The sequence below is a fragment of the Macaca thibetana genome, chromosome 7 (genome assembly GCF_024542745.1).
Source record: "Macaca thibetana thibetana isolate TM-01 chromosome 7, ASM2454274v1, whole genome shotgun sequence".
Classification (NCBI taxonomy): domain Eukaryota; kingdom Metazoa; phylum Chordata; class Mammalia; order Primates; family Cercopithecidae; genus Macaca; species Macaca thibetana.
The window spans coordinates 167,192,956-167,215,472 of NC_065584.1; the positions used below are offsets into that span (position 1 = coordinate 167,192,956).

General features: G+C 37.8%; 1 protein-coding gene across 2 annotated transcripts in view; it reads right to left on the reverse strand.

The window, feature by feature from the left end:
* The window catches only part of EFL1 (elongation factor like GTPase 1), a 129,779-nt gene that overhangs the window by 16,940 nt on the left and 90,322 nt on the right, over positions 1–22,517 (reverse strand). Inside the window, exons 16-18 of one of the 2 annotated variants that reach the window (XM_050799696.1) lie at positions 17,022–17,153; positions 10,829–10,976; positions 4,560–5,518 (exon numbers count right to left, since the gene is read on the reverse strand). In XM_050799696.1, the coding sequence (XP_050655653.1) occupies positions 4,560–5,518; positions 10,829–10,976; positions 17,022–17,153 (1,239 nt within the window). Of the gene's footprint in view, positions 1–4,545; positions 5,519–10,828; positions 10,977–17,021; positions 17,154–22,517 lie in introns of both variants that reach the window. The other variant, XM_050799697.1, reaches the window with a different exon arrangement.

Genomic DNA, 22,517 nt, shown 5'->3' on the forward strand with positions numbered 1-22,517 from the left:
TCTTCCTGGAAAGCAGCAGAACTGACTCTGATGGCCAGGTGGGGAGTGCCAGGATAAAAATATAAGGATAAGATGACAAATGATATTTTGAGGTATTATCCCAGGGTGGCCTGGTCACATGCTGTATCCAGGTGGTGATTTCCTAATAGAAATGAGAAAATGAACACAGAGTGGTGACTCAACAGGGGTGACTCAACACTCTGCTAGGAATTCAGTCTGATAAACACCAACAGCTGATTCTGGCTTCACGTGTTGTACTGAAAATTCATCTTCTCAGAAAACAAAGGACAAACGCCACTCCAAATGAATAATGTAGAAGAGATGGCAATCTGGGGAGAAAACAGGTGTTCCCATTATTTTGGGAGGAAATACATGTTCCCATTATCTTGAGAGAAAGGATAGGCACAGACCTATGCGGGCCCTGGACTTCAGAAAGGATCATTTTGGCCGGGTGTGGTGGCTCACGCCTGTAATCCCAGCACTTTGGGAGGCCGAGATGGGCAGATCACTTGAGGCTAGGAGTTCGAGACCAGCCTGGCCAAACAGCAAAACCCCATCTCTACTAAAAATACAAAAAAAAAAAAAAAAAAAAAAAAAAAAAAAAAAAAAAAAAAAATTAGCTGGGCGTGGTGGCGCACACCTGTAATCCCAGCTACTCAGAGGCCAAGTCAGAAGAATTGCTTGAACCTGGGAGAAGAAGGCTGCAGTGAGCCGAGATCGCACCACCGCAGTCCAGCTGGGGCAACAGAGGACAGGAAAAAAAAAGGAAAAAAAGGAAAGATCATTTCAAACACAGAAAAAAAAAAATACAACCAATACACACCATGGGTTCTAGGATAACAGTCCCTAAAATAAAATTCCTTTACAGAGTAATGAGAGTCTAAAAGAAATCAATCATGAATGATTACAATGACAGAAAAAGGAAGAAAGCCCCTCCCCAACCCCTATTTTAAGAGGACATGCACAGTAGACGGAAGAAGAGGATACCAACTCAGGTGGATCAGTAGCATGTCCAAGATGCTCAAAATCAGAACAAGCTGAGTGTATGTACCCAAGCAAAAGAGCTAAAGACAGTGCAAAGAGCTTTTTCCAACACAGGTTGAATATCTCTTCTCCAAAATGAGTGGGACCAGAAGTGTTTCAGATTTTTTATTGTTTTAGATTTTGGCATATTTGTATTATATACTGTTTGAGCATCTCAAATTAAAAAATTCAGGCTGGGCGTGGTGGCTCACACCTGTAATTCCAGCACTTTGGGATGCTGAGACGGGCAGATCATGAGGTCAGGAGCTCAAGACCAACCTGTCCACCATAGTGAAATGCCGTCTCTACTAAAACTACAAAAATTAGCCAGGTGTGGTGGCACACGCATGTAGTCCCAGCTATTCAGGAGGCTGAGGTGGGAGAATTGCTTGAACCCAGGAGGTGGAGGTTGCAGTGAGCCGAGACCGTGCCATTGCACTCCAGGCTGGGTGACAGAGTTGAGACTGCATCTCAAAAAAAAAAAAAAAAAGTTTCAAATTTTAGATCATTTGGGGTTTTGGATTTTCAGATTTGGGATTCTCAACCTATATTTTCAAAATAAGGAGACATGTCTTATGTACAACTTACAGAAACTCGTATCATGTTACAGAGGATAGCATGAAAACAGGGGTTCACAATACCTATGTTACCTATCATTCTCTTCAGTAAGGAGAATGGTGAACAAACTACAGCAAGGGGAACAAGCTGAAGTGGGAGAACACTGAAGTTCAGGATAGCTCAGAAGTTGATGACTAAGTACTTAGCCTTCTTAAATGAGTTCAAGTTTCCAGGACCAGAATTATATCTCACAATGTTAAGAGAATCTGCCCTTTTGAGAAATTAGAAATAGTAAGGTAGGTACCAGACTACAGGAAAAAGGTAAATAATGACTAAACTTTTTGAGGATATAAACACTGGGTTCCATAAATTGCAGACTAGAAAGCCATATGCTAATTTTCTGTAGAATTTTAAAGAAGCATTATAGGCATTTGTTCATGTTTCTACAAGTATGAGGTAAATCTTGGGAGACAACATGAACTTTCTAATACAAAACATTAACCTAAGCTTTTTTTTTTTTTTTTCTAACATGATTGGTAAGCTGATAATTTACCAATTATCAGGGACTGTTGAAGATGTAAAGGACCTTAACTTCATCAAAACATTTGATTTTCTACCTGAGTTTTATTTCTCATCAGACAAGGACACATGAAAAAAATGAGTAAGAAGTCAATGTGTTAAGATGGTGATGATGTGACTTCTTTTTCTTGCCATTAAAATTTTTCTCCTTTTTACTGTTGTAACGCTAATTATGTTATATAACTTAAGAAAAAAATTAAGTATATAGACTCAGTACTCATACATAAAATATAGGAGTTCATACAACTACATAATTTCTACAGTCTAGTCAATTACCAAAAATTTGATTCTGCTCTTTGGGGAACAGAGTAGGAAAACATAACTTTTTTTTTTTTTTTTTAAAAGAAATGGGATTGATTTGACTTCTCACATGAATTAATGAGAAGATGTAATTGCTAAATTTCATTAAAAGAAGAATGCTGTATTTCACGTAGGAGGTAACAGTGTAGACACAGACGTGTTCTCTACTGGTTGGACGGTATGTGAGGTGCTGTGTTCAAATACAGTTGCTTTAAGAGGGATGCTGACCAAATAAATTATGTCCAAAAGACAGCAACTGAAATGGTGAAAGGATACAGAAATCATAACAGAAAAATAGGTGAAGGATTTGGAGAGTTTTTCTCCTGGATATAAAACTCGAAAACTAATGATTTCCTTCAAATACATAGAAGTGTTATTGCATGGAAGACAGATGAATGGTGGTACAGATGACTGGAAAGTAGCAGGTGATGGACATTTTGCTCAATATAGGAAAAAACACCATTAAATCATGAAGCTGGCTGTGCACTGCCCATCAACAGAAGTATTCAAACAGTGGTGGTATAAGCATTTGTCGGGGTAGGAGAGACTGGAGAAAAGCTCTTAGGTCGTCTTCAAAGATGTGAGGGATTAAGATTTCTTGATTTTTAACTCTTACTTCCGCCTTCTTAAATTAAGAAGTTCTCAATGAAAATGAAAAATAGCATCTGAGAATAGTCTAGATTGGTGTTTCCCAAACAAATCTACAGATTCCATGGCTGTTAATACGAATGCTGTATTCAAATAAGGTTGAGAAGCACTGTATATGACATGCCGTATTTGGAGATTTGATTCACAATGCACACTGGCCTTAACCCAGCTATTTTTCAAATGCTGCTACTGATGCTCAGTTAGTCTCACAAAAACCTTAATGTGATGCAAGCCTAAATTTCTTCTGGAAAAAAAAAAAAAAAGCTTAAATTTCTGCTTTCAGGAATTAATCAGCAAAAGAACCTTCCTAAAAAGAATGTAATTAACCACATATTGACTCAAAGGGCCTCAGGGTTAGAGGAAACTTAATAATTTGGCCGACTCTCTCATCCAGGGCTCAATCCTCCTTTATATTCTCTTCACTACTGAAACAGTTCCATGATCTCAAGAGAATAAGAGAACTACTGTGTGCCAGGTGCTGTTCTGGGAACTGTATTTAAAAAAATTGTGTTATTTTAATCTTCACAATCTGTATGATTATCCTCTTCATTATATGTAAACAAAGTTAAGTCTCAGTGAACTAATATCAGTCAAAAGTCCAAAGAGCTACTAAGTGCCAGGGCTTCACATCTCCTGAGATCTTAAAGGCTGCTTCTCCCAAAGAGAAAAAAATCAGGAATAGGATTTGATATAATAGTTAGTAGTGACTAAAGCCCCAAATAATTTTCTTTTTCAGAAAGAACCCAGAATTCACAAAAACCCTTTTGTGTTATGAGTACAAGAATGTTGCCTTATTCTTTGATCATTTTCAGAACAACTTTGGTTACCCAGACTGATATGCTTATTTGCTTGAGATAAAATACGGCACAGGTTTGGATGGTAACACATATGAGCAGTTTAAACTTCATTTAGCAGACCTCTCATTACAGAAAGGATTCTATTTGTTGCAAAAGAAAAGATCTTTAGTAGTCAGGTTTTTCCCCTCTCAAGATTTTAATATTTATGACATCTGGCTTTCAAAGATCTTACTTTGTTAGTAAATCAGAAGATGGTATAGCTTCTGCAAAACATACTAAACGAATTTAAGATTTTTGGGTCTGCCAGGTGCAGTGGCTCACGCTTATAATCCCAGCACTTTGGGAGGCCAAAGTGGGGGGATCGCTTGAACTCAGGTGTTCGAGACCAACCTGGGCAACGTTGTGAAACTCCATCTCTACAAAACATACAAAAAACTTAGCTGCACATGGTGGTGTGTGCCCGTAGTCACAACTACTTGAGAGGCTGAGGTGAGAGGAGCCTGGTAGGCAGAGGCTGCAGTGAGTGGAGATTGTGCCACTGCACTCCAGCTGGGGTGACAGAATGAGACTTTGTCTCAAAAACAAGATTTTGAGTCTAGGAGACTTCACTGTTATTCAGGGCATTTCTTACTATCTTTACCTTTTCTTCCTTACCGAGAACATCACTGGTGGCCATGATGTCACATGTGTACATGGCTGCCATGAGGCGCTGAGGTTTCACTTGCAGTGCATAGCGACATGCTTCTTTCATGGTGGCAATTAGCTGTCCTGAGATAGGTCCATAGCAGTCAGTGAGTGGAGATTCTCCTTTATGGGATGTCCTCTTCTCAAAGGCCTCAGAGCAGCCATCTTGTAGCTCTTGGTTTTCATTTCCACCAGAACAGGTTTCATTTTCCTCCTGTCCCTCTTTTGCCAGATCACTTGCTCCTTGCTCCTCAAATTTACTTAGGTCCCATTTTTCCAGAATAAAACAGACACCCATGAGAGGCTCCTCACACATGGGGCCAGAGAGGGTTGCCAGTTGGAAGCCACTCACAATGCTATTGCCCAAATCTCGGTATCTACTAGCTTCTTTTGAAGCTTTGGCTGCTGGACCTGTCCATATTGAGTTCTGAAAATCTTCACTTTTATTGACTAGTATGTTGGGCCCACATTTTCTTGGGCCAAATGACCAGATTTGGTCAACAATGTTCCTCCATCTTCTCCCTGTTAGGTGTTGCTCTAGTTTTCCTTTGAATTCCCAAATTTTCTCTTGGATCTTCTGATGAATCACCTGAGTATTTTCACCCTCATTCAAAGAGGATGTCAACTGCTCCATAGAACGAATCAAATCACTATTTTCTTCCAGAATCTGGGTGACTTCTTCTGGAAGGGGCATGGCTCGAACACTGAGCGTGGCAAGTTTATTGGGAGTTGTTATGGTGATTAGCCCAACAGAGTCAACTTGGATTCCTTCAGGGATTTTGTTTTGATCTTCTTTCATTTGGTGTATGACTGCAACTTTTTGCTGTTTGCCTATTTCTTCATTGACCATGTCAACTTTTGGGGGTTTTGTGATTGTTTCTCTGAATGGAATAATAGGTTCAGATACACTGATATGAATCTTTGCAAACCTACAGACAAATTCAAGAGAAATAACAGAAGGTTAAAATCAAAACAGCATCAAAGCTCCTGGGTAGAAATTATCACACAGTGGAGATTCTGTAAAAACATAGGAACATAAAAATTATCTTACTATGAAAGATCTGCAATTTACATTATATCACAATTCAAAAACTGCTTTCTTTCTGGTTGAAAAGACTACTTCTAATGGGAATATACCTCCAGGGAAATCCTTGCATGTACTGGAATTTCACTCTTTTTTTTTTTTTTCATTTTTAAGATATATAAACTACCCCTTTAGATAAGAAAGTTTTGAGCAGAAAATAAACGTTTTAATATATGAAATATGAATTCTTTAAAACAGTATTTGCCAATCTAAGAGTGTGGACAAGAAAAGCTCAATGATTAAAACTCTAAATAGACATAGAATCACAGAACCTCAGGATAGCTAGTCAAATCTTCACAATGTATTTGGTTTTGATAATGAGGCTTATAGCAAGGCTAGCATGATCTATGAGTTTGTCTAGAGTAGCACTTTGCAAAAGAACTTTCTGCAATGGTGGAAATGTTCTATATGTTTACTGTGATTGCTGAGCCCTTGAAATGTGTCCAGTACAACTGAATAAATTTTTAATTTTATTTAAATTTAAAAAGGCACATATAGCTACTAAGCATTTGAAATGTGGCTTGTATGATTGAAGAACTAAATTTTTAATTGTATTTGATTTTAAACAGCTGTATGTGGGTAGTAGCTACTCTTCTGGACATCATAGCTCTTGAGCCCCAGTCTGCCATCAAGTTCAGAAAGTCCCTTTTTCCACATAATATCAAGTTTGATACTGTTGTATATTGCATATTTACAATCTTGTTATATATTCACAGGATATACAACAAGATGGACTGGACATTGTATGTTTTTAAAACTACTTTGATATTCAAACCTGACAAAGACAGTATACATATACAAAACTGTAGTTCAATCTTACCTAAGAATTCAGATATAAAATCTAAGATAAAATAACAAAAACTAAGGATATGCAGGTGTGTGCATTAAAAAAGCTTATTATGTATGAGGCACTGTGTTAAGTGTTTTACATGTAGTATTTCTTTAGTAGGCACTAGTACTATTTAATTTTGTAGAAGAGGAAACCAGATCAGAAATATTAAGTAACTTCTCCAAATAGCCTGTAAGTGGAGAAGCTAGGATTCAAATTTAGGTCTGACTTCAGAATCCACACTCTTGGTCATTATGCCATACTGAAAAATGGAGTTACACAGTACGTTAAAGGAATAATTTATCACAACACTACAAAGTTTGTATTATAGGTTATATGAAAATTAATTTGTATTAGAAGATCTGTTAAAATAATACCACATTAAAAATGTCAAATAATCTATGTAGCCACTTTTAAATATGCTAAATTGGCATTCAATAAGATTCAATACCTATTCTTGATTTTAAGAAAAAAGTCACTTAAAAATCTTAGGAAAAGAAAAATATTTCTAAAATTATCATTACATAGGGAAAATATGCTCATATACTTAGAACACTCAAGAAAATCAACTGCAAAGCTACTGAAACTACGAGAGAGTACACATCTACGACACTGCCCTCTTATTTCTGTAACACAGTCAAAAAAGCTATGAGCTACTTTAGTCGTTCTAATTCCTGAGGCTCCCAAGAAGTCTCCTGTAGTAATCATTTAAATGATTAATTAAAACCACTCCAAGCTGTAGAAGGAAGTGTGTGATGGTTGCCACATTTACAAAGCACCTCAGGACCAAAGGTTCTTTAAGTCCTAGCAATACAGAGCCTCTGATTACACTAAAAAAAGTGCAGTAGGCTCAGGCTACATCATGGCAATTTCCTGTGGCTTCCTGCTCTGATTATTACTACATTGAGATCTGGATGCTAAGAATTCTGACAGTTTCTCTGGCCTGGAGACAACAGATAGTCTCCTTGTCTCCCATTCCTGGACATAGTCTATTCCTGAAAAAGTGTGTAGAAGTTGAAAAAGATTATATACTACCAAAAGGTAGGCTCTGTCCTATGAGAACTAAAAAAATTCTATAACATTATACACATTCTTAATGTAAGCATAATTATGAAATGTAATAGTCATATAGAACAGTTCACAAAACAAAAATCTACTGATCTATGATAACTTACCTCAAAGTGAACACCCATGTAAACTACATGGTATCGTCAAGAAACAGAACATTCTTAGCCCTCAGAGGGCCCCAGGCTGCCTTTTCCCAATGCCATGAAGTATGAAGGTAACTGCTATCCTGATTTTTATTGTAATATCCTCCTTTTCTTTCTTTCTTTTTTTTTTTAAATCACCTAAACATGTAACCCTTTATACTCCACAGTTCGGTTTGGACTGTGTTTCTTTTTGTTCTTTTTTTAAAACAGGGTCTCACTGTGTCACCCAGGCTGAAGTGCAGTGGTGTGATTATAGTTCACTGCAGCCTCGAACACCTGGGCTTAAGCAATCTTCTTGCCTCAGCTTCCCGAGTAGCTGGTATTACAGGCATGCACCACCTGCCCTGCCTGAATAATTTATTTATTTTTTTTTTAGAAATGAGGTCTTGCTATATTATCCAACCTGGTGCAGTATGTTTTGAACTTCATATAAATACAAACAAACACTTTTTGGGGGAAGTGAAGCGGCTTCTTTTGCTCAACATTATATTGTGAGATTCACCTATGTTTTATATACCTGTTGTTTTGTTCACTGAGATCATTCTATAGAATTCCATTGTATGAATATCTCTTTATTTATTTATTTATTTATTTACTTATGCATTTAAATGTTTGAGTTGTTTCCAACTTTTGGCTACTAAAATTTTGTTGCTATGAGGCCAGGTAAGGTGGCTCATGCCTGTAATCCCAGCACTTTGGGAGGCCAAGGTGGGTGGATCACTTGAGGTCAGGAGTTTGAGACCAGCCTGGTTAAGATGCTGAAACACTATCTCTACTAAAAACACAAAAAATAGCTGGGCGTGGTGGCGCACACCTGTAGTCCCAGCTACTCAGGAGGCTGAGGCAGGATAATTGCTTGAGCCCAGGAAGTGGAGGTTGTAGTAAGCTAAGAGTGCACCACTGCATTCCAGCCTGAGCGACGTGAGTGCCTTTTCTCAAAAAAAAAAAAAAAAAAGAAAAAAAAAATTGTTGCTATGAGTATTCTTGGTGCACATTTGCCTAGCTCTGTGTTGTGTATATACAGAGTACAAATGGGAGATTTACCAAGCCACAGGAAGTGCTTATCTCTCATCTTAGCAGACCATACCAAATTATATTCCAAAATAGTTGTACCAGTTGATATTCCCACTAGTTGCGTAGGTGAATTCTTGTTGTTCCACATCTTTGCCACCACTTGATAACATCACTTAAAAAATATTTAACCACTCTAGTGGGTATGCAGAAGTATCTCACTTTGATTTTGAATAAGTTGAATAGTTTTTCATGTTTATTGGCCTTTGGAAGCCTCTGTTATGAAGTAGCTCTTCAAGTCTTTGTACAGTTTTTCTACTGGATTGCTGCCCTTCTCATTTATTTGTAGGAATTCCTTCTATATTGGGGATATAAGTCTCTTGTCTGTTACAAGTAGTACAAAGGTCTTCTCTAACCCTGTGGTCAGCCTCCTTATTATCTTAATAGTGTCTTTTGATGATCAAGCTTTTCCTTTGTCATTGGTGCTCTTAATATGCTATTAAGAAGCTTTTTGCTACCCTGAGGTCTTGAAGATATTCTCTTATACTATCTTCTAAACACTTTATGGTTTTGCCTTTTACATTGTAACCAAGAATCCACCTGAAATAAATTTTTGAGTACATTATGAGGTAGGGGTCTAGTTTCTGGCATCCAGAAGCTTTACAGAATCCTACATAAATGCTGCAGTAGTTATTCTGTTTTTTGTTTGAGATGGAGTCTTCCTCTGTCGCCAGGCTGGAGTGCAGCGGCATGATCTCAGCTCACCACAATCTCCGCCTCCCAGGTCAAGTGATTTTCCTGCCTCATCCTCCTGAGTAGCTGGATTACAGGCGCATGCCACCACACTCAGCTAATTTTTGTATTTTTAGTAGGCACAGGGTTTCACCAGGATGGTCCTGATCTCCTGACCTCATGATCTGCCCGCCTCGGCCTCCTAAAGTGCTGGGATTACACGTGTGAGCCACTGCGCCCGGCCAGCAGCAGTTATTCTTGTTCTATTATTAGTGCCAGGTGTTGTTGTATAGTTACTACTACCACCAATTTTACTGTGGTATAAAGATTAAGTGAGATAAATAGTGCTTAACACAGTGACTGTTATATAATATTTAATATATATCAATCATTTATAATTATTTGTTATGATTATGATTATAGTCCCAGAAATTTTAAAAACAAAAGGAAGGACAGCAATTACAGGGAAATTTCTAATTTTTTCTACTAGTAAGCACAGAAATGTGTATTAATTGTGAATATCTTTCATTTGTCTTCAAGACTGATGACATTTTAAAAAAATGATAAACTATGCAAAGTTGCAAAAGTTTGAGAAAAGAGGCACTTTCCAATATTTATTGCTAGTTATAATGTAAATTAGAACAGCCTTTCTTGAGGAAAATATGGATCATAACACTTAAAAATATGCATACTTTTTGAGTTAGCTATAATACTTCCGGAAGTTTATGTTAACCAAATAATCAGAACTGTGTATATAGATATTTGTGTATACTTTAATATGCATAGAACAGTGTGGATTTAGGAATCTGAATGTAACGGTGGTTATTTCTGCATGGTAACTGAATGATTCTTTTTCTTCTTCTGTATTTTCCTAATTTTTGCAATAAACATACATTATCTTTGCAACAAAGAGGAAAAATGCCTGTTATAAAAATTTGGGATGCCCATTTTATAACACATATTGTCTTTATAGAAAAATACAAAGATTTCCAGAAGGTTTACATTGTAAAGACCACATCAATAAGAGAAGTCTATCCTAATTACATAGCCAACATTTACAAAATAATATTTTGTTTTGTTGTCGTGGTATTTTGTGTTTTGTGTACATGCTTAAAGTAAAATACATACACAGAAAAACATTTTATGACTTAAGCTAAAAATGCAAAATTATTCAAGTGTAGGCAGTGAATACCAGTTTTCCAGTTATTAAAAATTAAGTCTACAATCGAATAACTGTTCACGTCTGAATTGAGGGTATTTCATTTTTCTCCAAAAAATAAGCCATAGTCTAAGTTCAACTGGTTTAGGAAACACTAAAACATCCCACTGATTGAGAGCTATCATTTCTCCATCACTATCATTTTCACCTAACCTTTCTTTTAAGTCATCCAGGCATCGCTGAAGGTGGACTTCTCCTGCTGTGACTAAAACGTGCTCTCCTGTTTCCTGAATTAAAATCTGGACACAGGGATCAGCCTGGTTTAACAGTTTCATTCCTTTTACGAGCTGAGGCATTTCACCTAGGTTAAAAAAATGAAATAGATTAAATATGATATAAGAACTAACACAATTCAAAGACAATGGTTCTGGCTACTCAAGGGAAAATTACATTGAAATAAACTCTTAAAACAACAATTTATTTTTCTTCCAGATAGTGCAGTGACATGAAGAAAACTACCTTCTAGTAATTTTTTTGTACAGATAGCAAACATGACACATCCGCAAGCTTATCATCAAGACTCCCAAAGCTCATCTATATTACTTCTTCAAATACTCTGCAGATATAAGCTTCCATCTTTCTACTTGTGAATTCACCTAAATCTTGTAACAAATGTACACATTATATACCTAGAAAATAAACAGAGCATTTCTTCAAACATCACCTATAAAATCAACAAATAAGCAACAGAAACATTTAATATAATATTCAAGAAACTGTACCAGAGCCTCATATTAAAAATAATTATTTGTGAAACTGCTCGATAGAACTTGGGTTTTAGAATACCCTAACTAGCTACTTTACCTAGTGAGCTAAAGGCATCTTCTGCATTGTATTCTGCATGTGTTTTTCACATATAATTGCTTTTACCCTATAGTTCCTGGGAATTGAGAGTAGGGATGGGGACTATGACCTACATCTTGGGTTTAGCTACTTTTTCACCCCCTTTCCACATACCCAACTGCTACTGCTCCCTCAAGGCAGGTCCAAGGAAGTCTCCTGCAGTGGCCTTAGCAGAAGCCTTGGTCTTGAAGACATTTTTATGCAGTCTTGTTTCAGTTCTACATTTGAAGAAAAGACTTAGCAATCCTTCAATGCTTGGTTTTCAGCATGCCAAAAAGACAAAATCACAGGAACTTTCTGCAATGCAATGATTTTCAACATGCCTTATAAAAGTTGATTAACTGGGAGCAGGAATATTAGAACTTCTATACCTATTTATTTTTGAAATAAAGTTCTAATAATAACTAACGTTTCACAGCACTAACAATGTGCCAGACAAGCAATTTACATATATGAGCTCATTAACAATTAGGTGGTATGATTATTGTTCTCATTTAATAGATGAGGAAACAGGTATAGAGAAACTAATAAACTTGTGTTCAAGGTCCCAGACTAACTAAATGGCAGAACCTGGTTTAGAGGCTGGGCAGCCAGCCACAGAGCTCATGCTCTGTGGATGGATGTCAGTACCCTTGTAGGTCAGGTGATCAAAAGCCACATATGGAATGCACAGAATTCCAAGGGAAGACGGGAAGTAGGATTTCACTGTGTCCAGGGTTGACAGAGGCACCTTCATTTGTTCCTTCTTGGCATACTGTAATTTTCTTTTGCCTAATAAGTGGATTTACAGATATTATCTAGTGTTAACTAAGGCTTCACAGAATTTTAAACCTGGCTTAAATGGATTCCTGCAAAGATATCACTGACAATACTATAATACTAATAACACAAGCACATGGGAATAATAAAAAAAGAAATGGCAAGGCTTTTTGTCAGCTCTCCATCAAACAAATTATAAAGTAAAAACAATGGCTACCACCAAGATGAGATCCCAACAAATATTTTTGAAAAAAAAAATATACACTTAAATTTGTCTCTTCAAGGTAAAATAAAAGTAACAGTTTAACAATAAGAAAATTTTTTTTTTTTCCAAAAGAAATTTGAAACATGGAGACAACATTTAGAAATTAGGTGTTTGAAAATGTTGCCACTGACAGTCATTTGGTTGCTGAAGATAACATAAATACTTCATGTATAATGTATAAAAATCTCTTAAAATTTGGAGGGTGATTTTCTTAACCTGTTCTTAAAATCACCAAATAGATAGTTCAATAAAGATATAAGAATTAACAAAGCTTCTAATTAGTATAAGAAAAATGGACTGCCATCAGGAAAACTAGATAGTCACTAGCTACATTTTACCAAAACCTTTTAATAATTGGGAAAATGGGAATCTAAAATGGATACCATGATTTAGTAAAGGAAGCCAATGAATCATTCTTCCCTTTGGACTATGTAACTTTGTGAGGTGGCTTTTCCAGTGATAATGGTCATTAAAATCAAGTGTTTTAACAAATGGAACCTAGGAGCTGGACTTGGAATGGCTATATCACAAAGTGTTCAGGCAAGACCTTCAAAAGGAAGGAAGCATTATTGTGGTAGCCAGTCTCCAAGGTGGCTCCAATCATCCTTGCCTCCTGATATTCACATTCCTGTGCAGCTCTCTCCAACTGTGAACCATGGCTGGTCTGTGTGACCAACAGAACACTGTGGAAAGGATGATGTGTGATTCCCAAGGCTAGTTCACAAAAGGCATTATAGCTTCTGCCTTAGTATTTTGGAACGCTGGCTGCAGCCAATCACCACGCTATGCTGCAGGACACTCAAACAGTCATGTGGAGAGGAACTGAGGTCCCCAGCCAGCACTAACTTGTGAGCTCATGTTTGGAAGTACAGTTAAACCTTCAGATGGCTACTGCCCAAGGTGATGCATGACTACCACTACTTGAGAGACACAATGCCAAATCCTTCCAAATTCCAGACCAAGGGAACTATGAAAAATAAGTGTTGTTTCAAGCCACTAAATTTTGAAGTAATATATTACACAGTATTAGATAACTAAAATAATTATAGGCCACAATCACAAATAAATACTATATATACTTATATGTACATACTGTATGTATCTTCATCAAATACAAATAAAATTAGGTATTTGATTTTTCAACTCAATTTTTAAATAATTTCTATTTTGTGTTTCATAATGCATATAAAACATTAGCACAAAAATTCATCTATCTATATAAGCATAGGTGTCAAAATTTTTTTTAACTAATATGGATAAAGGATAAAACAATTCCAGAAACAAATTACTCTGATCTCAGATAAATAGGATTTCTTGGATTCCCACAAATGAAGATCTAGCATTGTTTCTGAGGCAGAGATCTGTATCCTGACTTCACTGCTTCCTAACTGTATGGCCTTGGGCAAATTAATTTAACTTCTCTAAGCTTCAGTTTCCCTCCTGTGAAGATGAGAATAAAAAGAGTATCCTAATGAACAGGGCTTTTGGGAGGATTAAATGAGATAATCAATGTAAAATCCTTAGTACAGTGTGTGGAATACAGTAAGGATCAATTATAATGAAGAAAATAATAATTGCTTTGGAACATTTGTAGTTCTCTGTGTTGAGTTTGTAGTTGACCTGTGGGCATGAAGTAGAGGGTGGCTGCCATGACATTTTGATCCCCACTTGGGAAATTAGAGAAAGAAAAGTGGAAGAACAAATACTCATGATTTGCTTCTCTCCGAAAGAAAAGAAGCAAATTGTTGTCTTCTGGATTAATCTAGTTGTCACACACACACACACACAAAAAAAAAAAAAAAAAAAAAAAGACAGGACCTGGGGATATGTGGTCTATTCAAGAAAAACAATGGATGTGTCCAGTGCCTCTCAGAGGCAGTATTACTGGAAAGTCTTATAAGAGAGTGAAATATCCCAACAGTAGTCAGACATGTAACCTATGAATAAAGGGGTCACTGCCCCAAAATAAGGATGATATAAGTTACTAGGGCAAAGAGTAAACAGACAATAAATACCCTCTGAAAGCTCATAGGAACAAGGAAGGGAAGTTTCCCCAGACATTCTGAATGTAAAATAACATATGGACAATGTGAAAACACCAAGAAGGCAAAATAAAGAGTACAAAGTTCAGACACTGAAAAATCAAATGGGGTGCTTCAGTAACACAGTCAATAAATGCATGGTAAAACCAGTAAAAATAATATACTTAATGGGAAAAAAATAGCAATACTCCTTTTAAAATTATGAAGAAAATTATGTGCCCCGTCTAACCATTTATTTTTCACAAAGTTCAGATAAATTTAATGAAAACACACATGAGGAAGCACACTTTGGCCTCCAAATTGATAATCCTGAATAATTCTATTTATTAGACTATCTCATTTATGGAAAGGAAAGGAACTTAATCTTACTATGAGTCAGCTTTAGGACAGGAAATACACTAGGTAACAGAACCCTTCATCTCATGTAGCCAGTCCTTCAAAGAAGCTGGTTCTTTAGAGTTGGGCTTTTACTTAGCTTCTATAACAGACACCACAGAGTAGCACATAACCATAACAAAGGCTTTTAAAAATTATAAATTTCTATTATTAAAATATCACATTAGGCCAGGCACAGTGGCTCACACCTGTAATCCCAGCACTCTAAGAGGCTGAGGTGAGAGGACTGCTTAAGCTCAGGAGTTTAGGACCAGTCTAGGTGACATGGGGAGAACCCATCTACAAATAATAAAAAAAATTAGCTGGGCATGGTGACATGTGTCTGTGGTCCCAGCTACTTGGGAGGTTGAGGCAGGAGGATCGCGTGAGCCCAGGAGGTCAAGGTTGCAGTGAGCCGTGACTGTGATTGAGCCACTGCACTCCAGCTTGGGTGACAGTGAGACCTTGTCTCAAAATAAAGAAATAAACAAGTAAAATTATGGCTTAAATTATTATTGTTTCCTATTTGTAAAATGCATGTGCAAATGCAATAGAGAAAAACTAAGTAAGAAAGAGGATACGAATAAATAGTAGACACATCTAAGAATAAGCCATGGTTGCCAGACTCAAATATCACAACTTAAATAAAACTGAGCTTTCTTGTATGTATTTCGAAGGATTGAACACAGTAGACAGTGGTTAGAGCCAGCCTAGTGAGTAGAATAAAAGAACAAAATCACGAAAGGCCAGGATCTGGACAAGCCTAAAAGAGGAAGAATGTTTTACATAGACTGGGATAAATCCGTGCAGCAACCAAGGCACTGTGTCAGTCCACAGTGATGGGCCACAAAAAATTCCTATCTCGAGGCTGAAGGCAGATGGCTATTTACTAGGGCTGGCCCCAAAGGTCTGAGGTCCAGTCCTCCAAGTATCTGCCCTGGGGCTCCAGGGATCCTTAATGGCTAGGGGTATGTCTTAGAACTTGAGAGAGTGATGAGTTCAGAAGGGTTAGCTCTGGGGAGAGGAGGGATACATATGTTCAGGAGCAATGAGGCCATTATATACCTCAACAGAAAACTACCATTTTACCATTTGTTCTTTGGTTTCCTTAAAGCATGGTCTGGAGATTCTTCACTGACAATCACTAGCACTGGAATAGCAAAGTCACAGTGATTTAGGATTAGCGATAGTCAAGGGACGTGAAATACAAAAGTGCAAAAGGATTGACTAGGTAAATACTATAAGCCAAAGACTAAGGAGTTGTTGTTATATGGTCAGGCATATGCGAATGTCAGGTGGCCGGCAGGAAAGGTGCAGAAAGTGGTTTCTAAACAGATGGGAAATTCTCAGTGTCCAGATAATCTGTCAAACCTAGAGGGAACAGGCAAATGATGCATTCTGACCCAAGGAGCTTGAGATAAGATTCCAACTAAGAAGTCACCTAAAACGTGAGCTTTGGCTGGGCACAGTCGCTCATGCCTTTAATCCTAGCACTTTGGGCGCCCAAGGCAGGCGGATCACCTGAGGTCAGGAGTTCAAGACCAGCCTGGTCAACTTGGTGAAACCCCATCTCTACTAAAAACACAAAAATTAGCCAGGTGTGGTGGTGGATGACTGTAATCCCAGCTATTCAGGAGGCTGAGGCAGGTGAATCGCTTGAACCAAGGTATTAGAGGTGGTGTCGAGATCACGCCAGTGCACTCCAGCCTGGGCAACAGAGTGAGACTCCACCTCAAAAACTAAACTGAACTAAACTAAACTAAACAAAACAAAACATGAGCTTTGCTAAGCTACAATCCTATGCCAGGGTTGTGGAGGATGTAGAGATGTCCCTGTCTTTGCCATTAAGAAGATGCAGTCTCCCGGACAGCAAAGGTACCTGTAACCACGGCATGTTCCTAAGACAGAAGTTAGATGCCCTTTGAAGAGTTGCTTCTACTATACACCTCAATGAAAATTCATTATATACTGCTGAAACAAGTCATGAGGAATCACATACTAAATACATGCTATGCTTTAAAAGAATAATAAACATATGCTTTTAAAAACAAGGTTATCTTACTTGGATGTTTCGGTTCAACAGCAACTCTCACAATAGGAGTGGCTTCGAAGTTGAGTGGTATAAATGGTGGGCAGGAGGGCAGGCTACACAGTGTTGCAGATTTCAGCACAAAATCTTGAAGGCCTCCTATTCCTGTAGGAAGAAAAGATCCATACGGTCAATAAAGGATGATAAACTCTGAATTTATGTTAGAAAAACAGCAGCATCAACCCAGTATATGTGTCACAGAGCCAAATGCTTCCAAAATGTTGCAAGAAATGAGGCAGACCTGCACCATTTTTTTTTTTTTTTGGTACACCTGGATACCATTTGATTGCTGTCAAAATACAGAAATTCTGCCTTTTGTTTCCCACATGTACAAATCTTATTACATCAGATTGGGCTAATGCATACCTACTTCGACCACAGAAATGATCACTTCCAGACATATCTGTCTGAAAACACCGATTATTTCTAACACTTAGTTGGTTTTAAAAAATATATTAATTTGATGAAGAAGATGGGTCTCTACTGAAATGATCTTTTGCCAAGTCCATTTGCATGAGTAAAGGGAATTCAGGAACTTAAAATGTGATGTTGCTATGTAGTATGTTACTCTAAGCCACCCTCCATACTTCCCCTATTTTAGAAGATAATCCTAGTCAACCCCTTCCCCCTGCCATACACTCACTTCAGGCTTTTGGCTGATGATTGCATAAGACTCTGAAGGTTGCATATTGAGCAGATGGAAGCAAAAAGAATGTCTTAGAAAGAGTGATAAGGGGCCAGATGCAGTGGCTCACACCTGTAATACCGGCACTTTGAGAGACTGAGGCAGGCGGATCATGAGGTTAGGAGATAAAGACCATCCTGGCTAACACAGTGAAACCCCATCATTACTAAAAATACAAAAAATTAGCTGGGCATGGTGGCGGGCGCCTGTAGTCCCAGCTCCCTGGGAGGCTGAGGCAGGAGAATTGCTTGAACCTAGAAGGTGGCGGTTGCAGTGAGCTGAGATAGTGCCACTGCACTCCACCTAGGTGACACAGCGAGACTCCGTCTCCAAAAAAAAAAAAAAAAAAAAAAAAAAGAGTGATAAAGAGGTATACTGAATCTCACACCCAGAGTATGAGTAGACAACATTTTAGAACAAATTAAGAAACACATACAGAGGGCCAATGCAGTGGCTCACGCCTGTAATCCCAGCACTTTGGGAGGTCGAGGAGGATCACTTGAGGTCAGGAGTTCTAGACCAGCCTGGGCAACATAGTGAGACTTCTTTCTACAAAAAATTTAAAATTTAGCCAGGCATGGTGGTGCACACCTTTTTATAGTACCAGCCACCTGAGAGGCTGAGGTGGGAGGATCGCTTGAGCACAGGAGTTCAAGACTGGGTGACAGACTAAGGCCCTATCAAAAAAGACAGGAAAGTATAGGACAGGAGAAAGAGGGAGAAAGAGAGAGAGAGAGAGAGAGAGAATGAGCGAGCGAGAGAGAGAGGGGAACACACACACACACACAGAGGCCATTTTTGTGCTTTTGAGTTGAGGAAAGGAAACAAAGAAAACCACTTTGCTGCCTTTAGTTGACCAATTGATGTAAAGGTACAGGGCAATGGGAGGCCACCCAATCACACATCCAGGCTGGTGGAGGGGAACTGAAGCAGAGGCTTCAGGTACACACACTTGGAGGATAATTTAGATGTTTTTTGTTGTCTGACCACACAGTATGGAAACCTCCCTCTTAACATCCACCTGAACATCTACCCTCTGACATCCACCAGAATTTACCACCTCACTACATTAACAGATAGCTCCAACTTTAAGAAAATTTTCCTTGCATTATTCTAAAATCTGTCTTTCCCCATCTCCACACATTGTTTTTAGTTCAATTCTCCAAAGGTTCACAGAAAATGTGCTGCTTCTACTTTCACAAACTACCTTTTAGATTTTGAAAGCATTTGTCAGATCCTTTTAACTCTCTTCTGCCTCACATTAAATATCAGTAGCTCCTTTAACTATTCAGCACAGGACATGATTTACAGACCTTTTGTGTGCATGGGATCCTCTTCAAACTAAAGTTTCCAGGATGTTAAATTCCTCCTGTGCCTCCAGTGTACTTCTTTGGTCAAAATCTAAATTTCTTATTATTGTACCTCTTAGCTCAGCACACATAGTGATACCTAGCTATAGCTTCTTGTTTACATCTCCTATTGGTACTATGATGTAATAGATCTGGGTCTGTCCACGTTTCCACTAAGTCTGCTAGAAATAACATCTCCCAAGAGGCTAAGGGTTTAGGAAAACCCAATAGTAAATATTCCCTTTCAAACCTCATCTATCCTGCTTCTGACCTCTGACCAGCATGCATTTCCTTCCTGCACACAGAGCACATGGTTTCAATGAAAAGATAAATGCTGGTCTTTCCTCCGTATTGCCAGGTATGCAGACTGCAGATGGTCAGTATATTTTAAACACTGTCTCTTTGAACTTCTGGTTTACATTTGCTGTTCCAATTACCGAATCTACTCTTGCTATTTAGATATGCCCAGATTTGCTAACATGAATACAATTCTCCCAAAAAACAAAAAGTCAAGACCACAATGTTCATAGCTAATATTAGAATTTATGGAAAAAGCAATGCTCCAAAGATAGTAAAAACTTCACTACCCGTACTACATGTCAACATTTTTACTTATTTTTAAATATAATTTTAAAACCTACGACAGGGAAGACCATTAAGATGATCTAGATGAATCACTATAAAGTAACTTTAAAATCCCTTTTGAGAATTTCTTGATTTGCTATCAATTATTAACTGCACAACTTGTTCTTTACACAAAATACAGTCTGAAGCAACTTTTTGTTTTTAAAAATAACATCAGCAAGTACAATCTTGAAAAAAGACTTTATACCCACAATTCCACCGTTCTAATATTGCCACTATTTTCTTTTTATATTTCTCTTTGTCTTCTTTATTGTCACACATAATTTACAGTATTGTAATAACCATAAATTTCTTATCCTTTTTTCTAATTAAATCATGTGATTTTCACTTCAGTCACTTTAGTGAAAATTATAACAATTAGGGACAAAGAATTCCTTCACAGAAAGCACATTTGCTAAAGCATTTTTCAACTGGAATTGGGGGATGAGAAGTATGTTCCCTCCGGGTAATCATTTCAGAATTCCCAGGGTAGGAAGAGTGACAGCATGGGGGAATAAAATCCAAAATTAGTGTGCCATTGATTTGTTTTTAGTCACTATATTTATTTTCACATTTCATGGATTATAGAGGGCACCAGTATTTTTTTTGTTTATCAAAAAAGTACATGTAATTTACAAGAAATAAAAGAGAAAGCAGGTTGAGGAACATGGAGCTAAAGCAATTTACTAGATGCCAAGAATTCTACTTTTTATAGAAACACCAGTACTTTTGTCTGATTGAAGATAAATTATCAAACCCAAGCCCTTTATGATCCTGATTTTTCTCTATACAACAAATAAAATTAAATAAATTGGCATGTGAACTCTATGTTACAGACTGGAATGACAACTGAGTACATAGGTCCTTGCTAGACTGTACACTATACCCTTCAAATTCCTCATAATCAAAAACCAGTATTTTGTAAAGACTGTTGAGCCAAATTTTTTTTTCTAGGCTGTGCCCTAATATTTCCCTTTAAAAAGAATTCCAGAAACAAATATTAAGGAGAGTATCTTGAATGATATGAGATTGAAAAAAATTGTGTGGGGCTTGAGAGATGAATTCACCTTCTGTTGAAAACTTTTTTTCTATTCTTAACAACTCCCTGTTGCACGGGTTTAATCAATCTAGGATGATTAAACTAGATACTGGCAAGTAGGAAGACGGTAAAACCAACAGTGAATACTAACACTGCTTTCTGTGGGTGAGCCTGTTAGCTGTCTGGATAGGGAACAGAATTACCCTCTTCAGGCAAATTTGGATTTGTAAAGTGCTCTCTCATTGAACTGTTTTAATTTAATTCTAACATTATTATAATTTTAAAAATTTGTGGGAAAAAACATTAAAATATGGTCTCTTAATCACCAAAGTTTTATTTCAAACTGACTTTAACATTCTTCACCCAAGAACCATCAACCTGTTCCTGTTAACCTGTTTAGGCTGGAATTAATGGATCTCTTTAAACCTTTGCAGTAAATGCAAGTCATATGTCATGAATATCCATACAGCCTCATGCCTGTGAAAGAAATGAACATCACTTTGGAAGAGAGATGAGGATTTTTTTTTAAAGTACAAGTTCCCCAGGTAGTGGGAATCTAGAGAACCCTTAGTTTTGAAAGACCATCTTCTGCTCTAGGCCCCGCTGCATTTGGATACCAAAGCAGCCCATATCCTCTGTTTCCAGTTTTATGCCTTGGTTCTGTATCTTTCATCAAAACTCAGATTCCGTGCTCTTTGATTCAACTACAAAGAATAACAGGGAATCCACATGCTTTATAACTGCTGTCACCCTTTTCAAGCCTGTTTGGCTAGTATCTCCAAAGTGGATCAGTATTGCTTAGCTAAAGTTTTCAGAAGATGGGTCAAGTCTGTCCATCATGCTAAACAAGTCCATTCAATCAACTGCCCTTTAACTTCTTGGTGTTATAGTAGGCCGTTGGGAAAAATCTTGCAACAATGACATCACTATGTCACAAATTTTTTTCTTCTCATAGGAACAGACTGAGCTAATAGTTTTTTGTGTGTGTGTTTGTTTTTGAGACGGAGTCTCACTCTGTTGCCCAGACTGGAATGCTTGTGGTGTGATGTCAGCTCACTGCAAGCTCCAGCTCCCAGGTTCCAGCGATTCTCCCACCTCAGCCTCCAGAGTAGCTGGGATTACAGGCACGCACCACCACACCTGGCTAATTTTTTGTTTTTTTAGTAGAGATGGGGTTTCACCATGTTGGCCAGGCTGGTCTCGAACTCCTGACTTCAAGTGATCCACCCTCCTTGGCCTCCCAAAGTCCTGGGATTACAGGTGTAATAATAGTTCTTACACATACTTCTTCAAGATCTGTGGGCCCTTTTCTCAGAAGAGAAACTACACAGGAAATGAGAAGAAAAAGTAACACCTAAAGAACCAAAACTCTTTTTTTCCTGGAGATATGCTGGCTTACTATCTTTACTATCAGTGTCCTGAACAAGTTAAAAGTTTTATAACTGTGTCACTGTAAGGTCCCAATTTATGCCCCAAGAAAGGATCCTGAGACAGTCAGACCACCATCATTCTATTAGGTACGGACTGACCCAATGGAGCTTGGTTCTCACCAAGGGAATAACATGGTTTTCAGTGTGGGGGTATAGAATTGAAATAGTGGAAGAAATTCCATCTGGGGCTTGGAAGCAAAGTAGAATGCCTGAGTGGGGCCTGGTATTTTATCATCTCTTGGTGTGTCCTAACAGGACAAAAAGAATCTACAGAGCATCTACCCAAAAAGGATCTACCCACACTCACAACTGTATGATTTTCTTGGTGAGAATAAAGCTCCA